This window comes from Colias eurytheme, chromosome 15, assembly GCF_061535395.1.
Source record: "Colias eurytheme isolate Ceu_HAF_F1 chromosome 15, ilColEury1 Martin Lab GWU primary, whole genome shotgun sequence".
Classification (NCBI taxonomy): Eukaryota; Metazoa; Arthropoda; class Insecta; order Lepidoptera; family Pieridae; genus Colias; species Colias eurytheme.
In genome coordinates, this window is record NC_142994.1 from 6061226 (window position 1) to 6080512 (window position 19287).

At 34.4% G+C, this 19287-nt stretch overlaps 2 protein-coding genes across 3 annotated transcripts in view; one reads left to right on the forward strand and one right to left on the reverse strand.

The window, feature by feature from the left end:
* SP1173 (major facilitator superfamily domain-containing protein SP1173) overlaps positions 1-9131 on the forward strand; it is a 30844-nt gene extending 21713 nt beyond the window's left edge. For both annotated transcript variants that reach the window (XM_090110536.1, XM_090110535.1), the window contains 12 exons: positions 30-168; positions 425-572; positions 662-766; positions 864-998; positions 1288-1489; positions 1783-1975; positions 2346-2597; positions 4184-4348; positions 6707-6873; positions 7255-7422; positions 7656-7847; positions 8871-9131. In XM_090110536.1, coding sequence (XP_089966662.1) covers positions 30-168; positions 425-572; positions 662-766; positions 864-998; positions 1288-1489; positions 1783-1975; positions 2346-2597; positions 4184-4348; positions 6707-6873; positions 7255-7422; positions 7656-7847; positions 8871-8962 — 1958 coding nt within the window. In that variant the 3' untranslated portion in view covers positions 8963-9131. The remainder of the gene's footprint in view (positions 1-29; positions 169-424; positions 573-661; positions 767-863; positions 999-1287; positions 1490-1782; positions 1976-2345; positions 2598-4183; positions 4349-6706; positions 6874-7254; positions 7423-7655; positions 7848-8870) is intronic.
* A 1926-nt stretch (positions 9132-11057) lies between these two features.
* Positions 11058-18005, reverse strand: LOC149902326 (uncharacterized). The gene is made up of 9 exons (XM_090110075.1): positions 17736-18005; positions 16486-16557; positions 16066-16316; positions 15369-15517; positions 14922-15117; positions 14634-14813; positions 14363-14551; positions 14181-14276; positions 11058-13814 (listed from the first exon to the last, which is right to left on the reverse strand). Exons 1-9 carry the CDS (start codon positions 17821-17823, stop codon positions 12297-12299), a joined length of 2739 nt encoding a protein of 912 aa, XP_089966201.1. The 5' UTR covers positions 17824-18005; the 3' UTR covers positions 11058-12296.
* Positions 18006-19287: the final 1282 nt, after the last annotated feature.

Sequence of the window (19287 nt, forward strand, 5' to 3'; positions counted from 1 at the left end):
ATCAATGACGTACTAATATTGTTTTACAGGCATAGGATGTATCTACCCTTTCCTTCCCCTACACATGCTGTCTGTAGGCCTGGACCGAGGGGAAGCGCGCCTGATATCTGCAGTCACGCCATGCATCGCGTTATTGGGGCCAGCTCTCTTGGGTCCACTTATTGATAAGTTAGTATAAGTACCGACTTTGGTTTACATTTTAATCAGTTTTAAGGAATATTGAAGGTTAAGCTATTATTTTTAAAGTATATTTATCGGTTAGGTCTTGTTTTTAAAACAAGGTCGGATTAGTCATTCATTTTTTTACTTACAAGATGCTAAATAACTTTTATGATATTAAATTTTTACATATTGCATTTGAAAAATACACATGGGAAAATTATACATGTCTATTATAAAAGTGGTTAAATTATATTTTTCACAGATTGTCAGTCGGTCGAGGTTCTACAGGAGGTGGGACTGGTCCCAGCGGCTCCGGAAAGCTTTTGAGGATTGTTACTGCCCTGTGCCTTATACTTAGTGCCTTGTTCTATACATTGTTACTCACTGTGCCCTACACGGAAAGACATGAAGTACGTGCCAAATTTTGAGAGAATGCACTTTTTCAAAGAATTTAGTAGAGATTTTTTTTTTATTACAAACCCACTTTATTTTTATTTAGGCTAGAAGACCACGCGTTTTATTCATGTGCGACGCTGATGGCGGTAAAGTGATGCAAGAAGTTTGTACCGAGGGCATGCGATGTAATAGATGGGACGGAGAAAAGGTATACCAAGTACCAAACGGGTAATTGTGTCATTAATTTTTCATTGGAGGTCGCATTTTAATGAATTGTTTATTAATTTCGTGTATAATTTATGCAGTCAGGAGTGCTAGCGGTTGGCGCGTGTGAATACGGGTGCGCCGACGAAAATATGACTTGGGTTATGCAACCTTTTAAGACGATTCCAACGACCACCACACTTAGGCCACTTTATAACAGCGTTTTTAATGCTACGGTCAGTGGAGATTCAATCTTTATTTTATATCTAATTAAACTGCTAAATAGATAATTTATTTTAGTTAGTTAAATTGATTTAAAACTCAATCCAATATTTCCACTTTATGGTTTCACATCAGTACATCTTACCGAAATCAAATCTATCGAATTAAAATTACCTACCTAGTTAGTTACAATTAAATTTAGTTTAATTTTAGTTGTTTATTGTTTATTTTTGCTTTAGCTCCCAATAATAATTCTGTTTCTCCAAAAAATCTTTTTAAATCTATTTTAAATACACATTTTAGGCGTCCACAAACGGTTCATTATCGGAGGACCCAGAAGACGAAACAGATTTCGAAATCAACCCACCACATCTGTGTTACAATGGACAATGTCTCGTTTATATGCAACATGCGAAGAGAATGCGAGTTCCTCTTTCCCTTTTAGCTCCAGAATTGCCCGATGATAACTCGACAGATGAAAGCAATTGGTGTACTTATAAAACAAGTGAGTGTTGGAAATTCTATTACTTCATAAAATTTTGCTGAATAGTTGGGTATGTAAGTATGTAATTACAAAACTTTCTTATGAACGGCAATATTTATTAATTACTGCGTGTCTATACGTTAAGCGTTAAGTTAACTTTGAATAAAATAGCGTATGAATAGAAAATTCTCTATGCGATGAGTTAATTCCTAATGATTAACAAGCACATATGTAAATGTTTCGAATTTCTACATACAAACTTTCAGACAACATTATTTATTCATATCAACTACAGGTGTTTCTTAAATCTTTAGGTGGTCCATCAAAATGTATCGTGCCACCCGAAAAAATTGAAGAAATAAATCCAGATGGCGGTGAATGTACGCCAGCAGTGCGTTGCGAAGTGTTGGATCCGTATGATGAGCCTGACGGTGTCCTCGCGGACGCGGAGTGCAGGCTCGTGATTGGTGACCCGGCGTATACGTTCTGGAGCTATTTTGTTATACGGTAAGTTATATAATGTATAGTGCTACTCGAAAAGCTGGAATAAATAAAGCTCGATGGTGGTGAATGTACCTAGTTACCTACGCCAGCCACGCTCTGCGAAGTGTTCGATTCGTACGAAGGAGGAGATTACGAGCTTTAATTTTTTGTCTGAATGAAGTTTTTTTTTTTTAATTTGGCTTTTATAAATCTGCTTTTTGAAGAAATATATTGCTTCCAATTTAGATTTTTTTTTTAATATTAAAAAAAATTTAGTCCGAACATAAGTAAGTACCTAACTAATATCTTAACGTTTAAAATAAATATTTCTTTAAAATTTTTACAAACAGTTTTGAAACTAGCATAGATATTAAAATTCAAAATGATTCCACAGACTGTTCGCAGACATATGGCCAACCGCGGCTCTAGCTCTGCTAAGTGCTGCGTGTGTAATAGCTACCCGAGAGACATCATTAGGCCGCGGTGACGTGGGGCGGCAATTAGCATTCGGAACACTTGGCCTGGCGATATTCCCGCCCTTAGCTGGTCTAGCTGCGGATAATATGCCTGAAACACCGTTTTTAGTGCCGTTCTTGTTGCACGCCATGTTTATGTTGATTGGCGCTCTTATACTGATTGTTGACAGGTTAGTTCTTTCTACGTGTGTTAATAACTACTCATCATACATTAATTTTTTAAGATAAGTAGATGGCGAAATATTATGGATTTCATACACATGAATACTGTAGCTGTTATCCATGAGAATATGGAAAATATAGTCTTATTACATAACCAATCCTATCAGTCAAATTACATGGTCAATAAAGCATGTGAACATTTCAAAACACTGTTTATTTTCCTAACGCCATCTGTGATTGGAAATAAAAGGGCAATGTTATTAAAATTGGGAAATGTTCAAGTTCTGAATATTGCTTGACTCCCAACCTATTCACTACCTAATGTGAAGCACTTCATGATACATGTCGTTTTAGATATATTTGAAGTGAAACTTCTTTATCGGGGTTGGAAAAAAATTTAGTGTAACATTTGTTCGTTACGCGTGACATTTTTCCGTTACGCGCCATCTTGTTTTTATCCCTACCACGCGTGATTGACGTATTTCTGTAAAGTTCCATATAAAATAGGTAGTACCTAAATTATTTTTTGAAAAATAAGGCCATAAAGAAGTTTCACTTCTTACGTGTGTACACTGGTACACGCACACATTTTCTTAGTAAGGTAGGTTATCAATTAACTTATGAATTACTAGCGACCCGCCCCGGCTTCGCACGGGTGCAATGCTGATACTAAATAAACTACAGGAAAACTGTGAACGTTGTATATAAAAAAATAGCGGCCCGCTCCGTCTTCGCACACGGGTATAAAATAGGTACATATATAGCCGGGCGGCCGGCCGGTACCGCCGCAAATGTTACGTCCCGCAATTTTTAAATCTGTAATATCTTCGAAAATATTCACTTAAATCATACGGTGTAAAGGCCCTTATAGATCTATATTAAATGAACAATGTATTGAAGGTATTTAATTGGTTAAGGATTAATGCTGTATTGGTTAAAATCGCATCGAAAATTAGCCATTATTTGTCGTAAAAAGTAAATGACAAAAAAAGTTATTGTGGGTTATCCATAAGAGATAGACATATACCATCGCGGACTTTTCTATAGACCTTTTCAATGTGTATAATACTTAGTACATTATTTTGATAAAACTCGTAGGGTTCAGCCTGCGTTTGCAATGTAAGCGGAAAAAATGTAATTTTTTACGACATCACATTAGAAACCTCAAAAATAACAGTACTTCTCCACTATTTAATGGATGTTATTATACATATAAACCTTCCTCTTGAAACACTCTATCTATTAAAAAAAACCGCATCAAAATCCGTTGCGTAGTTTCAAAGATTTAAGCGTACAAAGGGACATAGGGACATAGGGACAGGGAATGCGACTTTGTTTTATACTATGTAGTGATGATTAATGGCAATAATTTTATTTTTCTGAAGCGATTTCGTGTAGAAAAAAATACAAAATAAAATAAAAATTAAATTGGTAACTACAGCCTGTAAATCAGCGCTGTTTGTGTGCAGCATTTTGCTGAAGCTGTGTCCATTTGCCTCATTTAATTTTAAGATAAATTTTGTATGTACCTATAATGTGTTTTTGGCAATAAATTTATTTTCTTTCTTTCTTTAAAAAAATGTTTTGAATCCAGTCACATGCCGCTATCCACCCCCGAGTGGTGGTGGCACACATCCACGGGCGTGCTGGCGATGCCGATGAGCGCGGTGCGGCGGTACGGCGCCGAGACCGCCGCGGTGTTCGCCGTCGTGGCGCTGCTGGGCACGCTGTGGAGCGGCATCGACGCTTACTTGCCGTGGTTAATATTAATTATGTATTAGTAGAAATAGGAAGAGAAACAGTATATCAAAGAACCATCTATACTAAAATTCTCTCTTGTCAACGTTGGTAGCTCCTATACGATATTGTTTGACGTAACTTTTGATTTAATATTTTTGTGGATGAATATAGACCGGGAGATACTGACACAAAATTTCGAGTCATTTGTAACAGGATGGCGGTTCTACAGGGGTCTTAGTACGCAATGACAAAAAGAAAAACGATGGTGTGAATGCTGGTACCGGTGGCTTAGTCGCGTGGGCGTTAGTCGAACTCGTCGGAAAAATAGCGAAGTCAAACGATTTGTAACACAAAAATTTTAGAATTTACCGATAGCCCATAAAAAAGAAGTAGGCGTTAGTGTCATGCCATACTTTTCCGGTGTGACTTACAGCCCGCCATACCGACGCGAATGTGTTGATTTAAAAAAAACAATTCAACCATTTGTACCAGGCTAACTTTTGCACAGGTAACCATCGTCGTGCAGCCATTTACGAAAATCGCCATGCCATACTTTTCGGACGATTCCAAATGGTCGCCATACCGCCGAAAATCTGCAAATTTTTTTTTTCGCCGAACCATTTGTAACACCCTAAATTTTTTTTTCAACAACTCCTGAATGATTATAAATAGAAGTGTGATAATGCCATACCTGTGGGAGGTGGCGAATGTGTATGAGATTTTTTTTTATTGTATGATTTTATTCGTATTTTGAACGATTTGTAACAGTATGGCATTAATCTTTCCTACAAGTTTGAGGTTCAACAAATATAAATACAAAATTTCAAAGATCTAGGTGGTAGAAATCTTCACTTCTATAAATTAATAATAAATTTATTTATGAAGTATGGCAGCACTTTTTCCCCCTACTAGAAGTATGGCAAATATAATAATGGTCACATTTTATCAAATACTCTCCAAAAATCCAAATGCAATACTGGTACAAAAAGTTTGGCGAAAAAAAAAAAATTTTGCAGATTTTCGGCGGTATGGCGACCATTTGGAATCGTCCGAAAAGTATGGTATGGTGATTTTCGTAAATGGCTACACGACGATGGTTACCTGTGCAAAAGTTAGCCTGGTACAAATGGTTGAATTGTTTTTTTTTAAATCAACACATTTGCGTCGGTATGGCGGGCTGTAAGTCACACCGGAAAAGTATGGCATGACACTACCGCCTACTTCTTTTTTATGGGCTATCGGTAAATTCTAAAATTTTTGTGTTACAAATCGTTTGACTTTCGCTATTTTTACGACGAGTTCGACTAACGCCCACGCGACTAACCCACCGGTACCAGCGTTCACACCATCATTTTTCTTTTTGTCATTGCGTACTAAGACCCCTGTAGAACCGCCATCCTGTTACAAATGACTCGAAATTTTGTGTCAGTATCTCCCGGTCTAATAGTTGTCACTATTTTCTGTCTGAATACTATAAAATTCCGTATCCTTTATTTCCTTCGAATCGTGGCACATTCTTACGAATCGTGCCTAGGGGCTCAGACGTTGTTTATACGACGTTTGACCCAACTACCCTCACTTTGCTAATATTCGTTGACTTGCTGTGATTTAAATTTATAAAGAATAGAAAAAATTCGATCACGAGGCGGGACTCGAACCCGCATCCTTTCGCGCCATTCCGCGGCGGATGCCTGACCAATTCAGCCACTCGTGACCCGCCAGAGCAATCGAATTTATTCTATTCTTTCAGTTTTATGTGTCTAAGGGACACACCGAGTGCCATCTATTGAGTTGATTAACAACCATCTCAACCAATATGAAACACTTTTCAGTGAATACAATATTGTAACGATGGAACACGACCTTTTTTGTTGAAATTGATATTTGTTTTATGGCATTCAAATGCTTTATAAATATAAATTTATAGAGAATAGAAAAACTGGCCCTGTGTGTAATTTCTAAAAGTATATAATTCAATCGATTGTAAAAATTTCAAATTATTAAAAATATCAAACAGGTCTTCAAAGCACAGATGAAGACTAAAATTTTACCTACAATTAAGAATAATCGAGATCTTAAATGCATTTAAAATTGCTTCTTCCACGAGTGACACAACCATAATGAATAATTATAAATTTTATACCAGAACAACATAATTACCTATTTATTGAAGTGAAACTTCTTTATCGTGGTTGGAAAAAAATTTTGTGTAACATTTTTCCGTTACGCGCCATCTTTTTCTTATCCCTACCACGCGTGATTCGACGTATTTCTGTAAAGTTGCATATTATAGTAAATTATTTTTTGAAAAATAAGGTCATAAAGAAGTTTCACTTCTTACGTACACTAGTACACGCACACATTTTTTTTATTACAGGACGATGGTGAAAATGAACAGCACGAGCCTGTTAGCAGGTTTGACGTTAACAGCGGGTGCTCTGCCGGCTGTACCCGCTCTGTGCTGGGCGGAGGCGCTTGTTGACTATGTCGGGCACTCCAATGTGTTTATTGCTGCCTTTACCTTCTATTGTTTGAGATACACGGGTGAGTTCTTAAAATAAGAGAAAAAGTTATTAAATTAATTTTCTGTATTATAGTATTATTTTGGCCTATTTGCACATACACCTATACCTACACCTACTTTGTACTTTTATACGTTATCCTCGATTTTAGTGAACCCTATATCAAAATAACGCAATTCGTATTTCTTGTTTATTTTGTAATGTACCTACATGTGAAAATCTTTATTTACTGAATTTTTAACGTAGACGGACAGTATTGATTTTTTTGTGGTTTACTCGAACTTCGAGGTACAATTTTATTCCTATATCGAATAAATACAACCGCTTGGGCATACAGATATTAAACACTTTCAGAGTGCCTACATTTTGACACTTGTTAATATTCCTCATTATTTGTTTCCAGCCCTGGCGTCCAGTACGGATTACAATGTGATAGTAATCAGCGAGCTGTTTGAAGTGTTTACCCTGAGCTTGGTGTGGGTCACTGCGGTGTTGTACTTCCGACACCTCGTGCCGAGGAAATACACGACCACTGGCCAGGCTCTGCCTGTTATTGCACACTTCTGTTTAGGTAAAATTAATAAATATTTTGTTATTTTCTAACGGTGTACAATAAAGCGTTACATTCATTCATTTATTTATTTTAAGATAACTTTTAAGTGTAAAAAGTTCTTTATTTTGCATTTTTTTTGGGGTGGGGGCACATTTAATATTATGCCTAAGAAGCGAAGCTGGTAATATAAAATATTTCGTAACCGTTAAAAACGCTCTATACGATACTAATCATCATATTTTCATGTATAGGTCGATGCATCGGAGCGATAATAAGCGGCATGGTATCCCTGGAGCAGACCGTAGACTCAAGCCGGGACGTGTACCGCGCGCTCGGCGTGCTGGCTCTACTGGCCGCTGTGGTCTACCTCGCGCTCTACCACCTGCTGCTCGCACCGCGCTGTGCTGCGCCCGCTGCTTCACCACCCACGCATCTGTTGCAAGGTGAGAAGCACAACTCTACTTCATCGCCGAGCTCTACCAGCTACACCATAGCTGTTCTACGTACTCTATCGCCGAGCTCTAGAAGCTACAGCTCTACTATTAACGGTCGAGCTCTACCAGCTACTGCAAGGTGAGAACCACAGCTCTACTTTTAACTGTCGAGCTCTACCAGGTGCTGCAATGTGAGAACTAGAGCACTACTAATAATGGTCGAGCTCCATCAGCTACTGCAATGTGAGAAACACATCACTATTGTTAACGGCTGAGCTCTATAACTGCTGCAAAGTGAGAAACACATCACTATTGTTAACGGCTGAGCTCTACCTGCTGCTAGAGAGTGATACGCAACTCTACATGGGCCACTGTCTATAAGCTACTGCGAATATGTAGGTTTATACCGCAACTTTACTGTGCGGCAAAGCTCTGCCAGCTATTGCAAAGCTTGTGTGCGAACCGCAGCTCTTCTTATTTTTGGCCGCCGCCCGACACCTCCTACAGAATGTGTGTGTGTGTGGCCCACAGCTGTACCATACGACCGCACTCTACCATTTACTGCAGGGTTTTGTGTGTGTGCAATCTGCAACAGCATTGTAATGCTGGCGGCAGCTGTCCGCGCTCTACAAACTCCTTTAGGGTGTATTTGCGTGTGTATGTATTACTATTACCGCCCGCGTTCTACGTTCTAGTTTTTGTGTGACGTACAACCCCATAGAGTAGGTACATTTAAAAATGATAGGGTAAAATAACCATTTGACTTTAGGTTTATAACTATTGGTTAATATGGTATTCAAAATTTTAATTTTCATGACTATCGTTTCTTAGCAAGGACTGTGGATGGACAACTAGATGGAAAAGGTATTAAAAAGGGTTGATATTAATTATTATGTGTCACACTCCTCTGCAAAATTTGGCTTCTGCACTCCACAGCACGACCATAAATTAATCTTTTATCTGCATTTTACTTTTATAGATTTACGAACAATACAATACTGGGCGCGAAAGTAATGGAAATTATTTTTACAGGGTTGAACTCGAATGGTGCTTCGAACGGCACGTACTCTCCCATGAGGGTCTACCACGAAGAGCGATCACGGAAAGGTCACTTTCGCTATTAAGTCATTTACATAATAAAAATTTTAATTTAATTGGATCGATGTTTTATAAGTACACTGTTGTGATATTACAACTATTTCCTTGCATTTTCTGATACGATCAGTTTGAATTGCTAACTTTATTTTTTATGCATTTGTCTTTTTTTTATTTTAATAAATTATATGACCGAAACAATGTGTTTTATTTCTTCATTCCCAAACAGTTTTCTTTATTCCAATATACATCCATTGGTAGTAGCAAAAATTACTCGTAGATTATAATAAGACTTGACTGACCTATCCACGCACAGCCCTACTGGACCGTTAAAGCTGAAATTTGGCAGGCATCCGATAAGAAAGAATTTAGATAAACTGAGGTGATAAAATAGAGGATGGAAGTTTGTATCATAAAAATAGTTTATCTATAGTCCTAACTTACAAAATAGTTCAGCTTTATTGTATACGATTACATAAATTCAAGTGCAATCTATCATTCTCAGCCCTATAGTCCAGAAAACTTTAACGGCCACAAGCAATAGTTTCTGTATTACGTGCTCTGCGATGCACAACATAACAACTTCTTTCTTACTTCGGGTTGTAATATTTATTTGTTGTTGATAATATTTTTTTTTCGGAGCCGCTTATGTATCCCGATGTGAGATTAATATCCATTCGTATTATGACGATGGATTGGTTTGTATAATGTTATCTCGACAATTTACTTCAACAATTTTATAAATAATTTCACCAGCACAAAAATAATATTAAACCTCGTTAATCAGTATCTTCGCGAGTGTACGTACCTACAAGTGAAAACAAAATCACGGTTTGTAATAAGCAACAGTACATATTCATATTTAAAAAGTCAAAGGAAAACATTCAAACAAAACTTATCTTATTGTTATATTTATATTTTCTAGTACAAATTCTATCCACTATATAAGATACTTCTTAAAATAAACTATACATACTAAATAAACAAACTGCGTACCGTCAAATGTGGCTACTTGACCTTTACTTGGCAACTTGACCACACCTTCCGTTTAACAACAAAATATCAAATTTTGTAGAATTGAAAGCAAATTGACCAAACGTATCGATGTTGGTAGGTTTTTAAAATATTAATTGGCAACATATTTTAATTTTAAAGCGGTAACGCTGTTGGTTCTCGCAATATAACGTATCGAAGTGTGACTGTGACTAAGGATCTTTTGCCGGTGTCAGTATTATTATGTTTGTAGAGCTTAAACTGCACATCTCAGGTGAGTACAGTTTTGATATGTTGTGTAATAAACCCTAGAGATTTATTTTACAGTGGGAACTATCCAACTTTAGGCTCATCTGTCGAAATATTTGCTTGGGCATTGATGCCTCAGGTTAGGTCAAGTTGCCATTGACGGCTGCGTGGCAACTTGACCTACGCCTAGGGTTGACACAAAAAATAACGTGACTGCATTTTTTCCCTTTTTTATCTGTTTCGAGTTTTGCATAGTAAAATCAATAAATTTGCTGCAAATTTCGGACAATCCAGATACTTATACTCTCTTTGATGACAACGATTTAGCATATTTCTAATGAAAAATAAATGTTTCCTTACCTATTAATAAATACCTATAAGTATTAAGTAATATACATATACATATGTATTAAATTTAGTTTAATAAATAAATAGTTCATTAAAATTTGTGTCTTGTTTGTGACAAGTGACAACCCTATCCGACATGTAATGCTTTGTATGAAATCATTACAAATCCCGTGGCAACTTGACCAGGTAGCCAGAGCCTAACAGTTTATTGTAAAGCTTCGGGCTGCAATATTTAAAAAGTCGAAGAATTAAAAAGTAATAGCAACTTAGCCTAAAACAAGAATGTTAAGCATCTACCTATGAAAACTGATGTGCAAGGTCAAGATACCACATCAGTGTCAACTTGACCTGTATTACGTTTATTTGTAAATAATGTCAGATTCAATATACTTTAAAGAAATACCTAGTAAAAGTGAATGATGAAATCATTCATGACATGAACATATCATAAAATGTTAATAAAAGTTTAATATAAATAAGTTAGCTAAGAAAAAGTAAAAAATGTGGTCAAGTAGCCACATTTGACCGGTACCAACAATCACAACAAAAATCCATTTAATCATATTTCTATAATAATCACAAAACCCAACATTATAAGTATCTTACAGTTTATTTTTGCATGACATACGACTTCTATCTAGCCGGTATACGGGTAGTCAAATAAAAAAAATTAACAAAAAAACAAATGCCATTTTTTGTAGGATTGGTGAATTGCATATACCTACGTCCTTAAAAGAGATGTGCATAAAAACACTACAAAAAAGTAATTGTAAAAAATAATTGAATGCACCTCCTATAAATATAATAATAAAATGTCAATATTAAACATAATGTTATTGAAATGTCAAGATTATGGGAATAATTGTTGCATTATTTATGCTTTCATTGTTTTATATTGACAGCAACTGAAAGATGTAATTTGCTAAACTGCACTTTAATTTGCAACAAAACCAATATTTTCTGTTATTTACAATTAATACATACTTGTTTATGAAAGAAAATTCCCGGTATGTATTTAATTTGTGGAGTTTTAAAATGTAGTATGTAATAAGAAAATTTTCTATACTTTTTGTACCTCCACATACAAAAGATAAAAATAGTTATAACTAACCTCTTTGTTTGCTATTGTTTTCTTGCTTACCTACTATCACAAGCATTAATATGAAAACAAGTATTAATCCTAAAAGTAGAACCTAATATCATACATAAGTAATTTTTATTTTACAGATTTGTAATATACACAATTCTTATTCGACAAAGTGGAGATTATTTTTGTCAAAATAGTACAGTAGTTATTTTATATTGGTAAACTTTAATTACTACTAAACAAAATATATTAAAATTGTTTTATTAAAATAGGAAATGTAAGTCATCTTTCTCATAGTAATTTATTATACAAATTTTGCAAAATGCAGTCATTAAAAAGAGCAAAAGTAAGTCCAAATCAAAAGGAACACCAATGTTTTTCTAAAAAGCATTTTTGCGACCGTATGTTCGTAAATAATTAGAAAACGACGAAACAAAAAAAAAATAGAAATATGTAGTACTAAGTATTACTTTTTTGTCACGAAAAGAATCCTATTTGCTGCAAAAAGTGTAATCACTTTTATTTTATTTGCATTATATCTTATAGCTAAATAGTTTTTATTTTAACTTATAACATTACAATCTGTACTTCTATGTACTGGTTTGAAGTTGTAAAAACTGAGGTATATTTTACAGTTATTTTAAAAGGTTTAGTTTGCAGTTTACAGATTGAATAAGGTTTGTGCATTATTGATCCTTAATTTCATCAGAAATTTCCAGAGAGCATATTTCATGTGCATCTGAATTTTCTTGTGAATCGCCTTTTAGTAAGTCATCAATCATTTCATCACTTATATCAATATCTTGGCCTTTTCCCTCACTTTCCATATTATGATCTCCATTTTCTACTTGAGTTTTATCATCTCTGCTGGAAGTTTGGTCAGATTCTGAAATGAGATCCACTTTACTACTTTCATCATCATCTATCTTTTTAGGATCATTGTTTACGGAATCTTGTTGCATCTCACAATTATCGTTTTCTTTTTCAATTACTTTACCATCTTTACTTGCAATTGTGACTTCTGTAGGTTCAGCAAGTTCCATAGTCTCTTCGTTGCAATTTACATTGTCCTCTGTTGAAGATTTAGGCGCATCGACGTCTTCTGGTTCGACATTGTTGGCTTCAGGTTCGACATTGTTGGCTTCAGGTTCGACATTGTTAGTTTCAGGTTCTTTCTGAATAGAATTATCCTTTGAAGCTGTGGTAGGTTTATCCTGAACTGCACAGCTCTCGCTTTGTTGATTATTCTCATCATTGTCAGTAGATCTAGATAAACATTCTTTTAAAATTTTGTCTTCACTATCGTTGTGTTCGCTGCTTCCAGCACCTGTTAAATCAACTTCTTGAGTTTCGTTTGTACTTGAATCTAATGAATTTTCATCAATAAATATAGGATCTTCTTCCATATCCGGAAGTATTTCAACATCGTCATCGTCTTCTTCACTATTATTCTGAATTGGTTTATTTTTCCTTGCAACATACTGTTTTAATTCTTTGTTTATATTTTCCCGTATTTCTTTAAATCGTTGTGATGACGTATTTAATAGATTTTCTAGACTTCTATGTAAAGTTCGCATTTCTTGCACAGTTCTAGTTCGTAAATATGACGTAGTTGCCTCCTTTTTGAGTTTATTTAGTCTCGATAAGGAATATTCTAGAGCATCGATAGCGTCTATTAAATTATATCTGTACCACTCAACAGGTACTTGCAGATCTGCTTCTCTGGTTGGAGTGTCTATTGAACGTTTTGTGTTCTTTCTTTGTCGTTGATAATTTCTTGACAATGATGTGTTACGGCTATTATTGAGCGATCTAGGTGTTGGCGTAGAAACAGTTGGACGATTCGAGACCTGATTCAATTTAACTGCGTAAGTATTTCCCGAAGATTTATTTGGATTACTTTCAGTTACTGCTACTATTGTAGCTGAATAACCACCAGGCATATTGGGATTGGCATTTATAGCAAAAATTCGTCCATCAGGCAGACGATACATTTTATTAGCTGATAAGGTTTGAGGATCCACACGGAATTTGAGGCCTCCAGTCACTGAATTCACTGTTACATCGTTTTCAGTCATTTGTATGATATTATTATCGGACAAATCTTTAGAGCTATATGGTATGAGAGGCGGAGGACCTTTGGGTGCGGCAACTGGCGCTGGTGTAATGCACTGAACATCGTCATCCGTGTTATCTTCAGTGACCTATGATAAACAATCAAAGTTGGGAATAAGTTAACAAATATAAATAATTCAATCAAGTTCATTTTTAATTTTTTAGTCAAAAATTTTTCATCCATGAGCCTATGTTAGTTTAATCAGAGAGAAACGGCGATACTAAAACATAAGAAAGGCATAATTGAGGGCGCACGATAAGATGAATAATTCCTTGAATCCTTGCTATTTTTGTTTGAACAATTTTGATTTAATCAATATGGCATGTGGTTGCCTAACATGTATGATATTACAAATTATATAAGTAGGATAATTTGAAGAGAATTATATAAAACAATGAATGGGTCAAATATAAAGTGGTCAGTGTTATTCAAAATTAGAAAACAATTTTATTACCTCACACAAAGGTTCTATAGGAAAGTCAGGAGTGCAGACCAGTTCATCATCCTGAGATCCACCAGGCATATTTGACATTGCTGCCATATCAAGACCCTAAAGTTGTCAAGACACATTAATAAAATGAAACTTAAGTGTAGAGTAATTTGAATTAGTACTATTCTTATGAATAAACTTTATACCTGTGTTAGACTTTCTAATGATAAATTGATATTGTCATTGGTGATTACATTGTTAAAGGAATTGCCAACATTCATGCCATTATATACCATCTGTGATTTTGGTCTTATCTTGAGAAAACTATTAGGCGTGTTTGTTTGTTTCCTATCATGCATAATTCGAATTGGGTTCATTACTGGCGCTGGGGGCATCTGAAAATAAGATAAATGTTATGATACAGACAACATCTCAAGACCAAAACATCTAATTATAATTTAAATAGTAAATACATACACATATTCTCATCTTCTTTGTCATAGGTGAAACATTAAAGGTGTTGACAGGTTTTGAAGCTACGGTTATTGGATTTTTCAGAATATATGGTTTATGCTTTGGACTAGCAGCTCGCTTTACAGCCTTTTTGGTTTCCGATTTATTCCCTTCCTCCATATTTATTGAAGCAAACTTCTTTACCTAAAACAAAAACATTTTAACTAACATAATTTCTATAATATGATACAATAAAAATTCAATAAAAACATTAATATGTCTACATAAAACACGATATTATCTTTTTGGTACCTGTATTGTAGGTGGTATTTTAGAAATGATGGATGATGCCGATGCACCTGTACTTTTTCTAGTTTCACTTTCTTTTTTCTTGACATCATTTTTTTCCCTTTTTCTCATCTTATTTTTACAACATTCAGAGTGGTCCCGAGCACAGTCTTGAAGGCATGCCTCCTTTTGTGCACTATCTTTAACATCGTTTGCAAGTCTGAAATAAACATTTAATTGAAAGGTGCAAATAGCAATCGGTTGATTATTAAAAGTGAAAAAATAATTACGTTATTTTTTCACTTTATTACCAAAATTGAAAATTAATTTTAAAAGGTTGATTTTTGTGCTAAAATATTTTCCTCTATTAAAGATTTAATATTATAGTATTAAAAAATTATATAAATATGTATGTTATTATTTAATTTCATGTCTTGGTATTAATAAAGAGACATGTAATTTGACATTTACCTAGCTTTCAGATCACAGTATCGTAGTGCGGCCCAACATTTAGCTCTCAAATCTTTTAAGCATGTGTTGTTACACTTAAAACACCTCCAGTCATCAAGTGCTTCAATCTCCTTTATTTTAGAGGGCCCCAAATTTCTCTTTATACATTTCTAAAAATGTATATTGTGTTAATATTTGAATTAGAATTTGATTAGAGTACATAGAACATATTATTATATTAATATAAAATTGAAGAGTGCATAAAAATTCTTGTTAACTTATTTTAACAAAGTATTTAAAGTACAGAATTAAAATTTTGGACCATTCCCAATAGATATTGAATTTATTTCATCTACTGTTACGGACAATTATAAAAAATAAAGATAAAATTTCTCTTACAAACTTGATAAATCAAGTGAAAGGAAATTCTTGTTAAATAATTCTTGTTAACTTAATTTAACAAAGTATTTAAAGTACAGAATTAAAATTTTGGACCATTCCCAATAGATATTGAATTTATTTCATCTACTGTTACGGACAATTATAAAAAAATAAAGATGAAATTTCTCTTACAAACTTGATAAATCAAGTGAAAGGAAATACATGACATCATTCAATATAGCCTCAAGATGCAAAACATCAAAATCTATATAATACTGAATACACACTTTTTTTACCTGGGTTATAAAATATATTAAAGTAAATCAATAAATCTTACAGCGCAAAACACATGAGGACATTCAGAGCAACAGTACACTTGTCCGCCTTGCCCGCACCACCTGCAATATAACTCAGAGCCATCATCCCCCTTTTCGAACTCTCCGCTGTTGTAAAAAGAATGGCATGACTGGCAGATTAAAGTGCGTAACATAGGGTGTGTGCGCATCCGTTGGCTATTTTTTGGTGTAAGCCCTAGATGACGATCACACGAAGAGCAATGTACTTTCATGCTGGTCACATTGTTAAGATCTGAAAAATATAATATTCCTAATGTTACCGTGTGATCATGTAGAAATATGCAAATTTTCCTAAATTTTGATAAATTTAAACATATATAAATATATTTTATATGTATTTATAACATAGGTACATATATTTTTTTATTTAAGTTTTTAAATTATTTGTGTTTCAGTCTCACCATTAAATTTTGTTTTATAGTATGTCCTTTCGTCTTCAGGAATATCATCTTCAAAATCTTCATCAGTTGGTGCTGTTGAAACAAAATTAAAAATGTTGAACTTTTTTGTGAAGTGGAATACACATTGCATACAATTAAATAGTTTCTATCACAAATATTAAATGCATTCACAAAGATGACAATATAAATATTGTAATAATCAGATCATCAGATCTGTCTGAAACAATGAAACTAAAATAGCTCTTTTTAAAGACAGTTAACATATGATGTGATTCAAATAAGAAAAGGATGGATTCTATGTCCTTTTGTGATGTTATAAGTATTAATTCAACCTGTATAATCATATAAGTCTATCTTAGTGTCTCATGTTTATACTGTAGAACTTTGTTGCTAAGCGCAAATCTTGAGAATGGCTGATTATATTTTTTATTATAATTTGCCATAAAGTGTGAGGATAGTTCTTATGGGGAGAAACATAAAAAATGGCCTGTTAGGCAATACAAAGTTGACTGGGTTAGCAGAACCAGTGAACTTAAAATATATCATTATCAAAATGCAAAGACTTTTTTTAAGAAAGTCATTTTTTGATTGTGATAGAGGCAGTTTCAGATAAACCAAAGTCACTACTCCACTATTTTCACACATTTAGGAAGCACCCATTATTGAACTCTCACAAATATGATCATAAAATGTAAGAACATAGAATGCTGTCTATGTGAATACAAAAGAGCCTGCATATTTTTTGGAAATAAAGGTGTTGACATTAAATAGGTACTGAAATATGATTGGAATAAATATAAACAGTTGTTTGGCTAAACTAACTGCTTATTTTAACAGTAATCTGCCACTGCCACAAAATATCTAAGATTGAAAAAATAAACATGATAATAAGAACCATTAGGAAGTTACACATTTATGTATTGTTAATTAATAAAAAAACCTTGTGACTTCAATATTTTAATATATTTATTTAATCAAAGAATAAACTTACCATTCAAACAATAAAAATAATAAAATGATACTTACGTAAATAAAAAAATAAACAAATTTATTACTTTTGTAGATAAGTAGGTATGCATTTATATAAACAATATTTTACATCTCAAGTACCATCAAATGCTGAAAGGTACTATTGAGTGAAATAAAGAATATATTTTATTTGGTTTCATTTTACTAAATCCATCTTAAATATCTAACACAATAAATAGCAAACATTTTGTTTATAGTGTTAATAAACTTTTTGTACTAACCGGGGAAAGGCGGGAATTGACCATTACCAGATACTTGAACCGGCTTCTCAGAGTCAGCAAGTGCTTCATTATTAGTAATCTCACTCATTGTTAGGATATTCTGTTTATAAATATATATATTGTTTCTATAACACTAAGTCATTTACATGTAGTATCTATACTCTGTCTTGTCCAATACTCAGAATCTTTTTAAACTTATTAAAATTCAATAATAAATTCACATTACACAGTACGCGAACTAGTTCGGCGGTCGGCCATTTTGGCAGAATCCAGTTTGGCATCTAAGTTAGTGTTGTACCTTGATAAAGAATTCTCGAGTCGAATCGTTATTCGTTATTATTTTTTAATAAAACTTGAAATAAAAAATTTTAAAAATTCGAAGTATTAAAATAGATGCGTGTTGGTTCCTATTATAAGCGAAGTGTGATGTCAATTTCAGATAATCGAGGAAAACTACTGGTATTCACAGAGCAAGTAATTGCTGGTATTGCCAGTAGTTTTTCTCGATAAAAGCGTATTCAACTTTTAGGCTATTGCATAGCTTTTATCTCAGACTTTGAGCGCGGTGACCGAATGTAAAAATTCCGTAACGAAAAAACCTAACACCCCTCACTCCAACCGGCACGGCGATGCGATGCTATGCAATAGCCACAGATGAACAGATCTACTACGACGTCGTCGTAGATCAGCCCCCCTATGCAAGTGGCTTTCTGTTAGCGTAGCGTTCAAAAGAATAGACTACGAATGTATGAGATTGACGTAAGCTGTAGATAAACGTATCAACAGCTTACGTCAATCTCATACATTCGTTGTCTATTCTATTGAACGCTACGCTAACAGAAAGCCACTTACATAGGGGGGCTGTGGCAATAGCTTTACCGCGGCAGTCCTCGAGTGTTATAAAATATTTCATAGTTAAAATCAAATTATACTTCTAAAAAATATAGGTTAACATATTATAGTACAATATTATTCTGCTAACATATTCTTCCTTACGAATCCCATTGAAATAAACGAATTATTCCGAGAGTTAGGCACTTTATTTATGTACATACATTTTACAATGATTTTACATATATTTTATGCAAGTCACCCATTTAATGAGCATCTGTGGACCTGAATGTTGCCTTAAATCATAGAGTGAGCAAGGAGTGAGCTGAGATAATAGGGTAGAAATAATATCCACAACGTATATACCTACGTAAAATTTTTATAAAAATTCTTCACGCTATTATAGATAATACGTATATATTTACTATCGTCACATACGTTACATATCATTTATCATATATATATAAAGCTACACTACCACTGACTCACTGACTGACATCGGTTTTCTCGGAAACTACGGGGAAAGTGGGGGGGATAACGACGTGAACGTGTAGAGGTGCGCCGAGCGACCAGAGGAAAAATATAGCGATCTCGATCATCTTCGAAAACCGAGTGGACCCCTGGAGGTGCGCAAAAACGGTGACACCTGGAGGGGGAGTGTCGGAACAAAAAATGCTCAGAACTGGTGGCGATTACCAGGGGGGGTGGAAAAATGGGGATT

Coding starts and splice junctions, on each gene's coding strand:
- LOC149902326 (XM_090110075.1), bottom strand. CDS start 17,823: ATGAGTGAGATTACTAATAATGAAGCACTTGCTGACTCTGAGAAGCCG. Junction 15,118..15,368: donor TACTGTGATCTGAAAGCTAG/GTAAATGTCAAA, acceptor TGTTTATTTCAG/ACTTGCAAACGATGTTAAAG. Junction 14,552..14,633: donor CAAAGAAGATGAGAATATGT/GTATGTATTTAC, acceptor TCTTATTTTCAG/ATGCCCCCAGCGCCAGTAAT.